The sequence below is a fragment of the Emys orbicularis genome, chromosome 1 (genome assembly GCF_028017835.1).
Source record: "Emys orbicularis isolate rEmyOrb1 chromosome 1, rEmyOrb1.hap1, whole genome shotgun sequence".
NCBI lineage: Eukaryota > Metazoa > Chordata > Testudines > Emydidae > Emys > Emys orbicularis.
Window position 1 is genome coordinate 36,258,310 of NC_088683.1, and position 14,490 is coordinate 36,272,799.

The 14,490-nt window shown below is 42.2% G+C and overlaps 1 protein-coding gene across 1 annotated transcript in view; it reads left to right on the forward strand.

The window, feature by feature from the left end:
• Window positions 1–8,472: 8,472 nt before the first annotated feature.
• The window catches only part of TAFA5 (TAFA chemokine like family member 5), a 318,595-nt gene continuing 312,577 nt past the window's right edge, over window positions 8,473–14,490 (forward strand). The window contains exon 1 of the mRNA XM_065400274.1: window positions 8,473–8,563. Coding sequence (XP_065256346.1) covers window positions 8,473–8,563 — 91 coding nt within the window. The remainder of the gene's footprint in view (window positions 8,564–14,490) is intronic.

Sequence of the window (14,490 nt, forward strand, 5' to 3'; positions counted from 1 at the left end):
CCCCCTTTAAACCTAGACACTAAAACTAATTAGTTAGTTGATAGTGTTTTGGGGGCTAAAGAGCCCCCCCCCTTCCCCTCTTCCCTGTCCTGGCATTTAGTATGCCTAAGATCCTGGACTTCAATTCCTGTGTGTCCTACCCCATGGTCTTTCTGATTAGCCATCTCCTACTTCTGCTTGTATTGTCTCAGGGAGTCTTACTTTCCTTCTAAGTGAGAGATCTGTTGTGGCTACCCTTCTCAAATGCAGCAATCCCGTGAGTTCTGGCTCTGAAGACACCTCATGGGACTCTCCACAAGGCCCAAACCACTCCTGAACCCTTTGAACCCCTGTACACCAGTTGAAGTCACCAATCAGGTGACTGGTATGCAGCTCTTGATTTGAAAGATTCCTACTTTCACAGACATTCACTCAGTGCACAAGAAATTCCTGAGCATCATGGTGGGCCTAAATCATTACCACGATAGAGTTCTCCCTTTCGATCTCTCAAGGGCCACAAGTGTTTTCACAAAGGTGCTCTCCATAGTAGCAACGTAGTTCTGTTGCCATGGCAGCCCATTTCCTCACCTTGACGACTGCCTGCTTACATGGAGGTGATCTTGGGAAGTTCAATAGAGAATTCTCACCCTCCTCAGCCTCCTGAAATCTTTAGGATTCCAGGTAAACCTAGAAAAGTCCACTTTAATCCACCCTCCACCCCAAATTATAGATTTTATTGGAGCAACTCTGGATTCTCCTTCAGCCAGAGCTTTCTTACTTCAGGGCAGATTCCTCACGGACCTCAACACCCAACTTTGCCTGAGCACTCAGACAACAGCTTAGTCATGCCTGGACATCTTTAGTGTCTTCAGGAATTGGTTAAAGACAGTCTATATCCCAAATTGAGATTCTCTAGGCAAAGGAGTCTCAATTCCCTAGACCATCCTGACAGCTCTCACCTGGTGGGAAAACCCATGTGTTATAGGAGTTCCCTTTGTTTTGCCTCAACTACAGTAATTACAGATACCTCCCCGGGGGATGGGACAGGGACACCTGGACAACCACGTGGCTCAGGGTTCTTGGACCCATCAAGAATCCAGACTACGTATCAACCTCCTTCAAATTTGAAGAGAATACAAAGCTTGCAATATTTTTTTTCCTTTCATACACAATCTACATGTTCTGGTCATGTTGGACAACATGACAACATAAACAAGTAGAGGGGTATGAGGTCCACCCCTCTTAGCATAGAAGTGGTCATACTCTAGAATTGGTGCATCTGATTAGGCTTTAACCTGCTTTAACCTTCCAGGGATAACAAACACCTCATCGGACAATCTCAGCAGACACTTCCACAGAGACCACGACTGGGAACTCCACAACTCAGTGATACTGAGCATCTTCTGACAGTGGAACTTCTTGGCATCACAAATAAACAAGTATCTAGCTTTCTGCTCATATGCAGCTCAAGAGGACACATTTTTGGTGCAGTGGTTGGAACCACTAATGTTTGCATTCCCACCCAAGATGAAGCAAGATAAAATGACACTAATTCTAGTGGTGCCTTGGTAGCCAAGTTCGTTTTAGTTCACCTCCATCCTCCAGTTGACCCCTCCCTGCCCCCTAAGGCACACATTTACGACTGCTGCCAAATCTTCTGACCCAGGATAAGAGAGTGACCATCCATCCAACCCAGTGCTTTTCCATCTCACAGCTTGGTATTTGGATGGATGACTAATGTAGAGAAGTCATGCACAGGAGATCCAGTCCATCCACAATAACAGCAGGAAATTCTTTGTAAGTAAATATTATACGGCCAAATGGAAGAGGTTCTCTATCTGATGCTAGCACCATCATGAGCCTCCAGGGGAGGCAGACTTCCCTATTATCCTGGAGCGTCTGTTAGCATTAAAGATATCTGGTTTATCTATCAGCACACTGTGTGTATATTTGGCAGTGATTAATGCCTTTCATCCTCCAATAGAAAATTGCTCATTCACCCATCCTATGACTATGAGGTTTTTGAAAGACCTTCTCAGAACCTTTCTTCCAGTATCAACTGCATCACTGAATTGGGACCTTAATCTGGTACTGTCAGAGCTTATGAATCCACCATTTGAGCTGTTAGCTTCATGCTCTCTTCTACATCTTTCCATAAAGGTAGATTTCCTGATAGCAATTAGCTCCACTAGACAGCTTGGGTCACTTATGGCATCCCCTCCATACATTATGTTCCATAAATATAAGATGCCTTTGAGTTTGCAGCCCACATTCACCTTAGGATATTTCTGATTTCACTTTGAATTAACCCATGCATCTTCCCATTTTCCATCTTAAACTTCACACTACTAGAGAAGACAAGAAGCTTCATTCTTTGGATGCCAGTAGAACACTGGTGTTTTACCTGCAGAGGACAAAGGCCTCCTTTAGGAAAACCCCCAAGCATTTTCATCACTGAGCAGAAGAAAGGGGAGGCAATCTCCTCACAAAAATTGTTGTAAGGGATTTTGAGCTGCATCCTGTTTTGATGTGAACAAAGAGGAACTTCCCCTCTTCATGGAGTTAGGGCCCATTCTACCAAAGCTCAAGCTACCTCTTTCACTTCTCTTAAGGGTGTACCACCTACACATCTGTAAAGAATCTACATGGGGCTCCTTTCATACATGCATTACACCCTGGTATAGCTGGTAAATGGGAAAGGTTCAGAGAAGAGCCATGATAATGATTAAAGGATTAGAAAACATGCCTTGGTGTTTGAGCTCCTTGAGTATATCTAATTAACAAAGAGAAGGTTAAGGACTGACTTGATCACAGTCTATAAGTACCTGCAGGGGGGGAAAATATTTGCTCTTCAAAACTATAACAAGATCCAATGGCTGGAAGTTGAAGACAAATAAAGTCTGGAACTAAAGTACACATTTTAAACAGTAATTAATCACTGGAACAATTTACCAAGGGTTGTGGTAGATTCTCCATCACTGGCAATTTCAAAATTAAGACTGGGTATTTCTCTAAAAGACATACTGTAGTTCAAATAGAAATTAGTTCAGGAAAATCCTAGGGCCTGTGTTTTTGGAGGTGGTCAGACTAGAAAATCACAGTGGTCCCTTCTAGCCTCATAGTTAAGGCTGCACGTCTGTCATGGAATCCGTGACCTCCGTGACTTCTGCAGTGGCGGTATGGCTGTCTCTGGGCCTGCCCGAGCAGCTCAGGCATCCCCTGGGCCAGTTGCACTGGCCACTGCCGGGGCAATCTCTGGCCCCCACTCCCCCAGAAGCAGGAGATGGTGGGGGGCTGGGGCATGGGAGGGGATGAGACCTCTGGGCAGCACTTATCTTAGGTGGGCTCCCCGGAAGTGGCAACATGTCTCGCCCTCCCTCAGCTCCTAGATCCATGTGCTGCCTCTGCCCACAGGCACCTCCCCCACAGCTCCCATTGTCCACTGTTCCCGGCCAATGGGAGCTGCAGAGCTGGCAATACATAGAGCTAGGAGCTTAGGGAGGGACATGTCACCACTTCCGAGAAGCTGGGTAGGGAGGCTGCCAGCCCCGCCAACCCCTCCTCCCCCAGCACTTGCAGCACCCCCCGGGTCACCTCCCCCGCACTTGCGGCACACACACAAGCACCCAAGATTTAGTCAGGGGTATAGTACAGGTCATGGGCAGGTCATAGGCCGTGAATTTTTGTTTACTGCCCATGACCTGTCCATGACTTTTACTAAAAATACCCGTCACTAAAACGTAGCCTTACTCATAGTCGATGATCCTACAGAATTAAACAGAAAAATATATATTTGCTACTGAGTTTCTTACAGCGGTTTTATAATACTATAGTGAGATGATCACTACCAAATTGTATGGGACGTAAGAGAAAAACAATGAGCTGATCTGGACACAATTTTTACAAGGCCTTTGTGTTTCTTTAAAAAAGGGAAAAGAAAAATTGGAAATTTTATATGGTTCTCCTATTATCTTCCATGCAGCGGGATAAGCACACACATCAAATACTCATTGGGATTGCTCCCTGACAATAACCGGGGGAAACATTTCCACCCCCACCAGCTCTGTGGTTAGAGAGTACCTTCTGCTTGGGGATCTCTCACTTCTACAAAAGTGCAGTTGAGATGTTTCTGCAACACTATCTCCTTCACTCATCTTTGTAGGGGAGGGGATTGTGATTCATCATTGGGATTGGGATTTATCATTGGGATTCATCATCATCTCCCCATCAATTCTGTAGTCTAATTGGAAAAGAAAATACAGACTGAGGTTAGTGTCCCTGGTGGCAGCCACAGCTTGGGCATATCCCCAGAACACATTGCTCCATTGCATCTGTGCTACTGGGGGATACCTGGGGCAGAGCTACAACAGAGGCTTTGGACATCTGCACAGATAGCGCTGCATATCCCTCAGGATCTGTGGGGCTTGGAAGTCGGTCTTATGGCCTGTTCCATTGGGGTGACACACCAAATCTTGCCCCCCACCTTCTCCCTGCCCTTGATAGACCGCCATAGGGAAATTTCTAAAAGGGGATTTATTCATATACAGCTACACTGGGCATTTGCAATATTGTTATTGGATTTAGCTATACCATTATCTTTAAAATTTTATATACCTCTATGCAGCTGACATGTTGAAAGGTCAGGGCTATTTTTGAGTGGGACTCACTCTGCTTGAAAGGTCCAAGATATTTAGAAAATATATAAACTTGCTGAACCATATTTAGTACAGCATGCCAGATACCACTTTCCTCCCAAATGGGATTTCCTACGGAAACTCTTGTTGCTATGAGACTGAATAGCTTTTTACAATGTGAGCTCTGTACCAAATTTTGCTCTCACAGTGTTGTACACTGAGTTTGAATTCTGATCTCTTAATAGTGTAAGGATATACTCCAAAGTTCACTGAAGTACATGGGAGTCTCTTTACAACCTTCAGTAGGCTCTGGATTAGACCCTAAATGAAGAGTAGCCCCTAAATAGTCACACCGGTTTAAACCAGTGTAAATGCAAGATGAATTAGGCTCATTGATTTCAGTGGGTTTACACAGGTGCAACTAAGAGGAGATTTTGACCCTCTTGGAGTATGTCCTTGCATAAACTTGCCAATAAGGAAAGAAATGTATTGCACAAGATTTTTCAAAACTTTTATCTCCAAACCCATTATTTTCAAATATGTGGACCATATTGCTCATTCTGGATCTCATACATTCTAAGTTTGATGCATTTTAAAAACCATTTCTGAGCTATTTTTATCCGATGACCAAAAATCACAAGTTATTTCAATTTTATTCATACTGTTACAACTCAAATTCATGGATTTTCTTCATACATTAAAAAAAACCCCACAAACTGTGGACTGAAAGCAGATGTGGTATATTTCAGATCTGTAGGTACAGTTCTGAATGAAAGGTTTTACAAATGGAACATCTCAAATTTAACTATAATGTTGCTACTGTGAAACTACAATCTTCAAATATCTTAAATGAGGGCAGCAAATGGGGTTATAGGGATATAGCAGTTTTATGAAGTAAAAAAATGAAAAGATAGATATTTTTAATGTTTCTCCACTCTTTGTCACTGAAGAACCAAAAAGCTTAGAGAACAGACTGTATCCCAAGCAGAATCAACAACAAGAGACAGCTGCCCCCCAACATTTAATTGATCTCTAATTTAAAATGGAGTAAATCTTTTTTTCCACCGGCTTGTAAATATATGGAAGCACCTACTACAAGCTACATTTTAAGCATTTAACAAAAAGATCTCAAAACACCACTGACTAATTTTTAATTTTCTTAGTTTAATTCTACCTTAAAAATCATTGGATGAGCTTTATTCTCAATCCTCCCTAAATCCCTGTGAAAATATTAACCACTGACATATTACAATAAAACTGTACAAAAGTAGAGACAAATAGTCTAACTAAAATAATAACTGTTGCTTATTGAACTGGCATGGCATTCTAGTGGTAATTAAAGGGTCAGTTTAATCCATGGAGTTATACCAGAGATGAGGACTCACATTGCTCATATGCTTGCAGGGTTTGGGTTGTTTTATACAATCGGCTTCCTATTAGTGCTGCCTTTAGCCGGCGCGCTCACACTGCATTACAGGTGTCAAATAATGAGATTGAATCACAGGTTCTCTAAGGGGCAAAGGGTGACTAGTGAAAGGGCAATGCGGCCTCTTTCCCCTAGCTCCCCAGCACCAACAGGGTGGGTCTAGAATCAGCACCTGAAATAATCGGTTCCCTCCTTACCCCCGCCCCCAGAAAAAAGAGTTGAGGACTGGCTTGTCCCCTGCTTCTCAGTAGTGGGTTGGAGGGTTATCTCCACGGGCAAGGAAGCGGCGTGGGGCGGAGGAAAAGGGAAGGACAAGTGTGATCATCACAGATCCAACCCTTCTCCTCCATGTTTACTCCTCTGATCCCCTCCCTCGTTTCTGTTCCCTCCTCCCATTCTTGCTTAGCCGCCCCGCTTCTGCACCCACTTTCCCCCCTGGCACCCCGGTGTTTGCTCCTTTGGCCTTTTCCTCTCCCACATTTTCGCTTCTCCCCCCGCCCCCGCTTTGGTTCCTTTGCCCACAGGGTTGCTCCCTGCCCCTCCCTGCTTGACCTTGCCCCTCTTCTGCCCGGCGGGGAGCAGATCCGGACGGTGAGCGCCGGCTGAGCGCTGCGCAGGCTCAGCTCTCGGGCATGCTCGCTACCACCCGGGGAGCGAAATCGGGGAAAGTTGGGAGGGGAAGCCGGCAGGGTTTAAATGCGACGGAGCGGGGCTGGGATTGGGCGCGTTGAGGCGCTACCGCCGCCGATCTCCCCCGGCCAAAGTACCTCCAGGGAGCTTGCATGCAGGCAGGCTCCCGGTTCACAGCCCCAGCGCAGGCAGGCAGCTTGCATCTCTACAGGCACCCAGCCTGCAGCAACCCAAATACACCCAGAAAGGGGGATCTTCAGCGTGCGGCCGTCCAGCCACACAGCTACACCCTGGGAGGTTGCACCTTCCGCGCACCCGGAGAGACACCGAGATCCGCTGCGTGAGCCCAGCCAGACTGAGCCGACAAGCCCCGATACTCCCTGGGAGCTTGCCTCCACCAAGACGCCTAGCCTAGAGGTCTAACGCGACCCCGAAAGGAAGCGCTCCAGCGAGCGAGCGAGCCCCAGGCTGCGCTTACAGCCCAACTCCACCCGAGACTGAGTGGAAGATGTACAGCGTGCAGCCAATCCAGACACCGAGCCTACAGCTCCAACCTCTCTGAGCGCCGATCGGGCAGAACCTCACAAATCAGCTCCTCTCTGCCGCCAGCCAGCCAGCAGCTCCCCAACCCTCCTCCCTCTTTTCCTCCAGAAAGCCTCCCAAACCCGACGGCCCGGGAGCTGCTCCTCGCCAACAACCCGCTGCGATCATTCAGCACCCGCTCGTTCCCCCTCGGCAGCAGCAGCGGCAGCAGCACCCCAAGCTTGGGAATTGTATTGTGCGCGTGGAGTGTGTGTGTGCGTGTGAGCGCGCGCGAGAGATTGCTACGGAGGCATCAACCTGTAGGCTGAGATTTCTTTTGCGGCAGCTACCTGTTTGGAAAGCGCTTTGCGGGTGCAGCAGGAAAAGCGCACAGAGACTTATGCAACCCGTCCTCAATCTGGAGGCGGGCAAGTGAACTAGGTCTCCGGCCCCGGCTCAGCGCAGCCTTTCCGGGGGAGGGCTCCCCATCCCGGCTGCTGGCAGGATCCGGACGAAGACGGAATCAGGCAGCGGGAGGTGAGAGCCCAAGTGAAGGCAAGCGGCTTTGCAAGGCAGCGCACGCCAGGAGCTGCACCGTGGCCCGCTGGTACCTACACATCCCCGGGATAACAGGATACATTGAGTTGCTCTGAATGGGAGAAGCTCTCCAAACCTGGTGGGTGGCTCAGATTGTGATCATCAGCTTAGAGAAGTTGCAGTAAAGAGAGATTTCCCCTCCCAGTCCCACGCTCCCCCTTCTCCACAGATTGTGGTGGCAGACACCGGACAGGTAACCCAGCAAGCCGGGCGATGGTGCACTGGCTTCCCCGGAGCCCCAGAAAGATAAGCCTGGCTCCCGCATTCCCAGCACTGCTGAGCCGGAGCAGTCACTGAACCACCACCACCAGCAGCAGCAAAAACAGCCCCCACCGGAGCAGTGTGGGAGCTATTGCGCAATTCTGCCCAGATTTGCTTCCCTCACTCCCTCCCCAACCCTCAATGCTGCTCAACTCACGAGGAAACAGAAAGCTGATTCATGGATCCCAGACCCAGCTTCCTCTGTGCTGCTGTCCATAAGAAGATCATGGTGCTGCTGCTGCTTGAGACTTTGTTGTAAATCCCCTCACCCCCCCTCCCCAAACCCTGAACGCTCGCTCTCTCTCGGAAGTGTGGTTACTGCTTGGGGAGCAGCCGAGCCTGGCGCAAAAGGGGAAACGTTGATGCATCGCTGTGGAAATTCATTGTGTGACTTTCTGGGTATTTACTGAGTTTCAAACCGAGATGCAGCTCTTGAAAGCTTTATGGGCATTAGCAGGAGCAGCTATTTGCTGTTTTCTTATATTTGTCATCCACTCACAGTTCCTTAAAGAAGGTAATTATATCTGCATGTCTACGTACCCTGTTCTTTCAGCGCGAAGGTCTCTTACTAGGTGCCTTAATTTTTTTTTATTGTTTCCAGTATGTTCTAGCTACAGCATTGGCTCTACTGTATCCCCCCCCCCTTTAAAACCGCTCTTTTTTATTTAGAAGGTAGCTAGATGTAGGTTTGCATTCCTGATTTTTATATTTTTATATATACACAAACACACACCTAATGTGTGCATTCTCTGAGCTTTAATGTCTCATGGCTTTAATGAGATATTTTAGCGCATGGACAAGATTTTCTGCTATTAGGAAGACCGAGGATCACTAGTCATCGTTTGAGTATTAATAAACCAAAAAAACCCCCACAAGTAAATGTCTTATTTTTATATCAAATCAATAGGTGGCTTATTTTTTTCTTTTTAAATTCAATATATTTTCAATAGATGGCACTAAAGTTCTGTGGAAAGGGCAGGGCAGAGCAAATTCTGGGCATTCGGCTCCTTCCTTTTCCTCCTCGCTGCCCTAAAACTGGCAGAGGCCTTTTGCATGGTTCCAGGGTTCTTGTTTTTTCCATTGCTGTATTCAGAAAATCACCATCACAAATCAGCGGAGAAAATGTTTTGTTTCCTTAAGGAAACAAAAAATGTAAGATGCATTCTGGTTAAGTGGATACAGGACGTTTCTCGGCGAAGGAAACCTTCGGTTCAGTTTCTCTTCCCCCCCCCCCCCCCCTTCCTCCCCTTCTCCTCCTCAAGGAAACTAACCCATTTTTTCTGCTGAAATAATGATTCAGTTGGTTATTCGTGATACAAACGCAGTGTGAAGATGGGAGCTTAATGAGTTAGGGGTGCATACATTTCTTTTGTGGGGGGGGGGGCAAGGGGAATGAGATCTGCTGCTGCTTTGTAAACCACGCAACGTTGTCAAAACGCTTGCAATTTACTTGGTTGTGTTTTGGGATCCAAGCTGGGGTTTTTTTAGTGCACGTTACTAAATATCTCAGTACTTGACTGAACAGTGACAACCAGCGTAGGTTAGGGTGTTTGCTGTACCAAATGTGAAGCAAGTCCTGTGTGATTGGGACAAAGTTTCACTCAAGATTGGTCAGAGTGACAATGTTGCAGCCGCTGGAAGATCTTTATTGGTGTGTAATTTACATGAGTCAGTCCAGGAAGTACAGTACATTTGGTAAAGCATTTGTAAACTAAGAAAGCATCAGGGTTGATTTGGTTAGTTGTGGGAGAAGAGCTATTTATATAGCTACCTACACTAAGAAGTTAGCCAAAGATTTCTCTTTTAAGAGGTCTACAGATGCTTTAATTGTGTTATGTGTATAATGCCTCCCAGATATTCATTAATTTAATATTCAAACAAATTAGCATAATAGCAGGTTCGTATATTTTCTGCCTAATTAGGGAACTCTTTTAAAGACATTGTGGAAAAAAGAATATATTGCCATTCATTTCAAGCTAATTTTGTTTGTATTTGCCTTCATGTTTTGCAATTTTATGCTGTCTTTCACTACTATATTTTGACACCTTCATTACTGTAAATAATCCGATAAGAAGGAGGGCTTTATAACAGTTTAAAAGAAAGTATTCTTTAGTATTGTTGGCCAAAAAGATTAACTACCAATTGCATTTTCTTTTTCTTTTTTAATGAAGGGATCAGCGACCACCCTACCAAGTATTTTAGCACATTTTGCATTATTTTCTCCACCAATATTTATGGTCCTTCTGTTGTGAAATGACTAGATGAAACTGATGTGCTTCTGAGCCTGTAGGGTAATTTATTAACTGTGCCTGTCTGTGTATTTCTGTGGACAAAAGTATTTTCATCCCATTTTTTTAATAGACACACACACAGAGCTGTATAAAGAGTGTAAGTCTGGATTGTTTGTATCATATTAGCTCTCAGCCTGAATGCATTTATTTTGGTTAATCTTAATATTAGCATTTTGACTTTTTTTAATAACATTCACATTCAACACTGTATGTGTTCTGCACTGCAGTTTGAGTGATAACATTGTACAGTTTAATAGGATTGGGTAAAACTCCATATAGTTTCTCCATGTCTTGCACAGCTCCCTCCCCACCCCCCATCACTAATCGGCTGATCTGTTTTTATGTGTAGATGTATTGAGATGAATTTATTTATTTAGGGGAAGGAGAAACATTAGGTAGTGTTTTGGGTTTCTATTAAAAAAACCCACCTACATGTATTTATTTTGCCTAAAGGAATAAAAATTCCCTTTTCTTTTTTATTGGAAAATTAACTTTTTTTTAAACGGGTGGGAGGGAAAAAAAAACATTTGTTAGCATGGAAAAAGTGAGGAAAACAAACAACTTCCCTTTCAGAACATTCATCTTCTCCCTACCATACCAGTATGTTTGTTTACTGAACATACATCAATGGAATACATTTGACAGATTACTTCTGCCTGTCTTCAGAACATCTGAGACTTGCTTCTGATAGTGCAACTGTTTTAATTAAAAAAAAAAAAAGTCTGAGATGTTACAGAATAGAATGTCTGAATCCAAATAATAATATTGAAACACTGATTTATTGGCAACTGGTGAATTTAAGTTTATTGCACATCAGAGTCCTGTGGACAGCTTGGGTCCATTGTTTGTGGCCCAGGTATGTAGCCAAAATCCTCAGTTAAATGCTAAGGTACCTTCATTTGATCATTTCTTATGGGCTGTCAAATTAATCTCTCCTCAGAACAGCAACCAAGTGGGTTGCCAGTTTGTCTAGCCTGATCAAACTACTTGATAGCATATCTTTGAAACAGTCTGACAGTACAAATGACACATACTCCAATTCTCTATATTGTGTGTAAGAAGATACCTGAATTACAAAAAAAGTTATATAAAATTAAGTAAAGGTCTAATTTTTCTTTTCTTATATGGTACATGTATGTTGTGTACAAGTTATATTTAGTTTTTATTGTCATTTCTAGAGACCATTGGTGATAGAACGTATCATAAAATTTACATATAACAATCCCTTGAAAATGCTGCATAGGATCATAGAAATAGAGGGCTGGAAAGGACCTCAAGAGGTCCTCTGGTCTAGCCTCCAGTGCTGAGGCAGGACCAAGTAAACCTAGATTGTCCCTGATGGGTGTTTGTCCAAACTGTTCTTAAAACCTTCAGTAATGGGAATTCCACAACATCCCTTGGAAGCCTATTCCAGAACTTAAGTACATTTATAGTTAGAAAGTTTTTCCTAATATCTAACCTAAATCTCCTTTGCTGCAGATGAAGTCTGTTTCTTATTGTCTTACCGTTGACATAGAGAACAATTGATCACTATTCCCTTTTATAACAGCCTGTAACATATTTGAAAACTGTTATCAGGTCGTCCCTCAGTCTTTTCTTCTCAAGATTAAACTTGCCCAGTTTTTACAGTTATCACATCTTTTTTCTGTATTTATCTTCCTGCTACTCACTTTGAATTAGTGATTTTACCGATTCATGGTAATCATATATTACATATTAGTACGAAATATTTTTATAATTTCAATTTGAAAACATCGCATATAGAATTCAGAACTTTGATTAAAATAAACGGATAGTATCCAGCTAAGATTATTTTTAAAAGCAAATAAACATTCAGTCACATTGATAGATAGTTGAAATATAGCACCCTCCTATGTAGTGTAGAGTTTGCAAACTGTAAATTTTTCTGTTGTTGTGCTTTGCTGAACTCATGCCACTTAAAATATCCCATTTCAGTTTAAATTATTTTTATATAGGTTACATAATTACGGTAACTTAATAGTAGTTTACATTGTTGTACACTCAACATGATGTAAAAAAAAAAACAATGAACGTTTTGTTCTGAGATGAGTGGGAAAGAGCTCTTTAAATGGCCATTTTCATGAATATGTTTTTTTCAGGAAGTGAAGAATGGGTGACACAGGGTGCCATTTTTCCACACTTAGGCTTTTGTGTGGAAATACAGGTCATCCTGTGGCTAATCCGTTCCCCTATGTCCAATCTGTCTTTCAGTGTTTCAAAAAGATGAATAGAGCTGTGAACCAAGAAAAGGGTATTGTGATATATAATCACAGTCCCATGCCTGTCTGATCTTCGTACAAATCAGTTTAATATATTCTAGTTAGTTTGAAGAGGAGTTAAAATTTAAAACATTGTACAATCAGTATAGAGGACTAAAAGTAGGGAATGATATTGACTGTGTCTAATTTTTAAATGGTTAATCTTCTCTTTATAATCACTTAAGATTTTTTTCAATGAGAAGCAAAGCTGCATAATGTCACAAGTTGAGGAACATTGTATGAATGAATTGGGAAGAATCTCTCTCCCCCTCCAAAAAGAAATAACCCTTTCATTTAGTAATTAATTTTAACTATTCACAAGTATGATCGTAATTATGAGAAAAGGTAGAGAATACATTTTCAGATTGTGCCTTTGTATAATTTATAAAAAGTAGCCTAATTAGTGGGTAACTACAGTGATATGCACAAAGCAGTATGTGTTTGCACAGTAATTTCTTTATTTTGATGTTTTTGTTTAACCTAAGAATATCAGATCTAATTAAGACCTAGATTTATAAAATATTGTTTCCTTTTGGAAAATGTTTCCTATATTAAGGATTGTGAATGGTTTGACAGATTAGAATGGCATGACACTGTTTTGGGCGCTTAAACTGCGCAGAAGCAACACTCATACAGTGTCACTTACTTAAACCACAAAAAGCAACAGAATTCAGAGTCTGAAACACCATTCTTAACCTGTTGTGCTTAGAAACTATAAGAATTCAATCTGTATAGAATGAAGTGATTTTGCATATATGCTGCAGCACCTAAACAGAACAAAGTTAAGGAAGACATTTTAGTGGCCAATTCCTGTTTTTGTGGGTATAATACAGAATTGTAGTGTCAATGGGACATAATTGTTTCATTATATACTGTAAATGTACCCCATTTGTACATGTAGAAAATCTTCTTTCAGCATTACTTCTGTGATTATTACTACTTTATTTTTTCTTATGAAGAGCTAACTATTATTGGTTAAATTGGTGTAGACATTTTTCTGTCAAATACAAACTGAATTTTAATAATCAATGCTGTTGTGTTTAAGGGACTGTTAGCACTTAAATTATGTTTCAATTGTCTGTGTTTATAACTGCCATAATAATTTGCTTTGGGCAGAAGTTTGACATACATGTCCTAATTTTATCCCTTTTTACAAACAGTGTTTAACATTTGAAGTTATAGGGCTATGCAAAAATGCTTTATTTATTTTATTTTGTGTTCTTATAACTTAATTATTTTTGCAAACTTCTCAAAAATGAAGACAATGCCTTGTTATTTTGAGAGTTAAAAACATTTTAACGGTTAAAAATATCTACACACTTCAGATTTTTCATAGCTATTTTTTTTTAATTGCAGCTCATATAAACCCATAGTCTCATACAGTAGGTGAGACTGGTAAATATTGTAAAAAAGTTTTAGGGAAAAGATCTATGTATCAATTTCCAAAGCGCTTTGGGTATATTAACCCCAAAAGTTTGTTGGAACGAGTTGAAATGTGTTTTATATGATAGATTGTAATTTCAGATGCCATTACAATGGAATAAGTAACACACATTTAAGATTATCTGTATACCTCATATAGCTGCTATAATGAGAAGCTCTTATATATATTAAAAATTACCCAATAGACTATATATACTATGAACAAGCCATTATGGTCCATTGTGTCAACTATGTTGCCCTTCTCTGAGGTTTTTTTCCCCCCTTTAGTCTTCAAAAATTAACATATACATGTTTATAAACAATTGAAGAAAAGGAATATGAAAGGAATTTGGCTATGCAGTGGAAACTCTCTTCAGTTTCCCCTTTTGTGCTTGGGAGGTACCTGGGTCTCCAAACAGTAAGATATCTTCTATACCAGATGTGTTGCC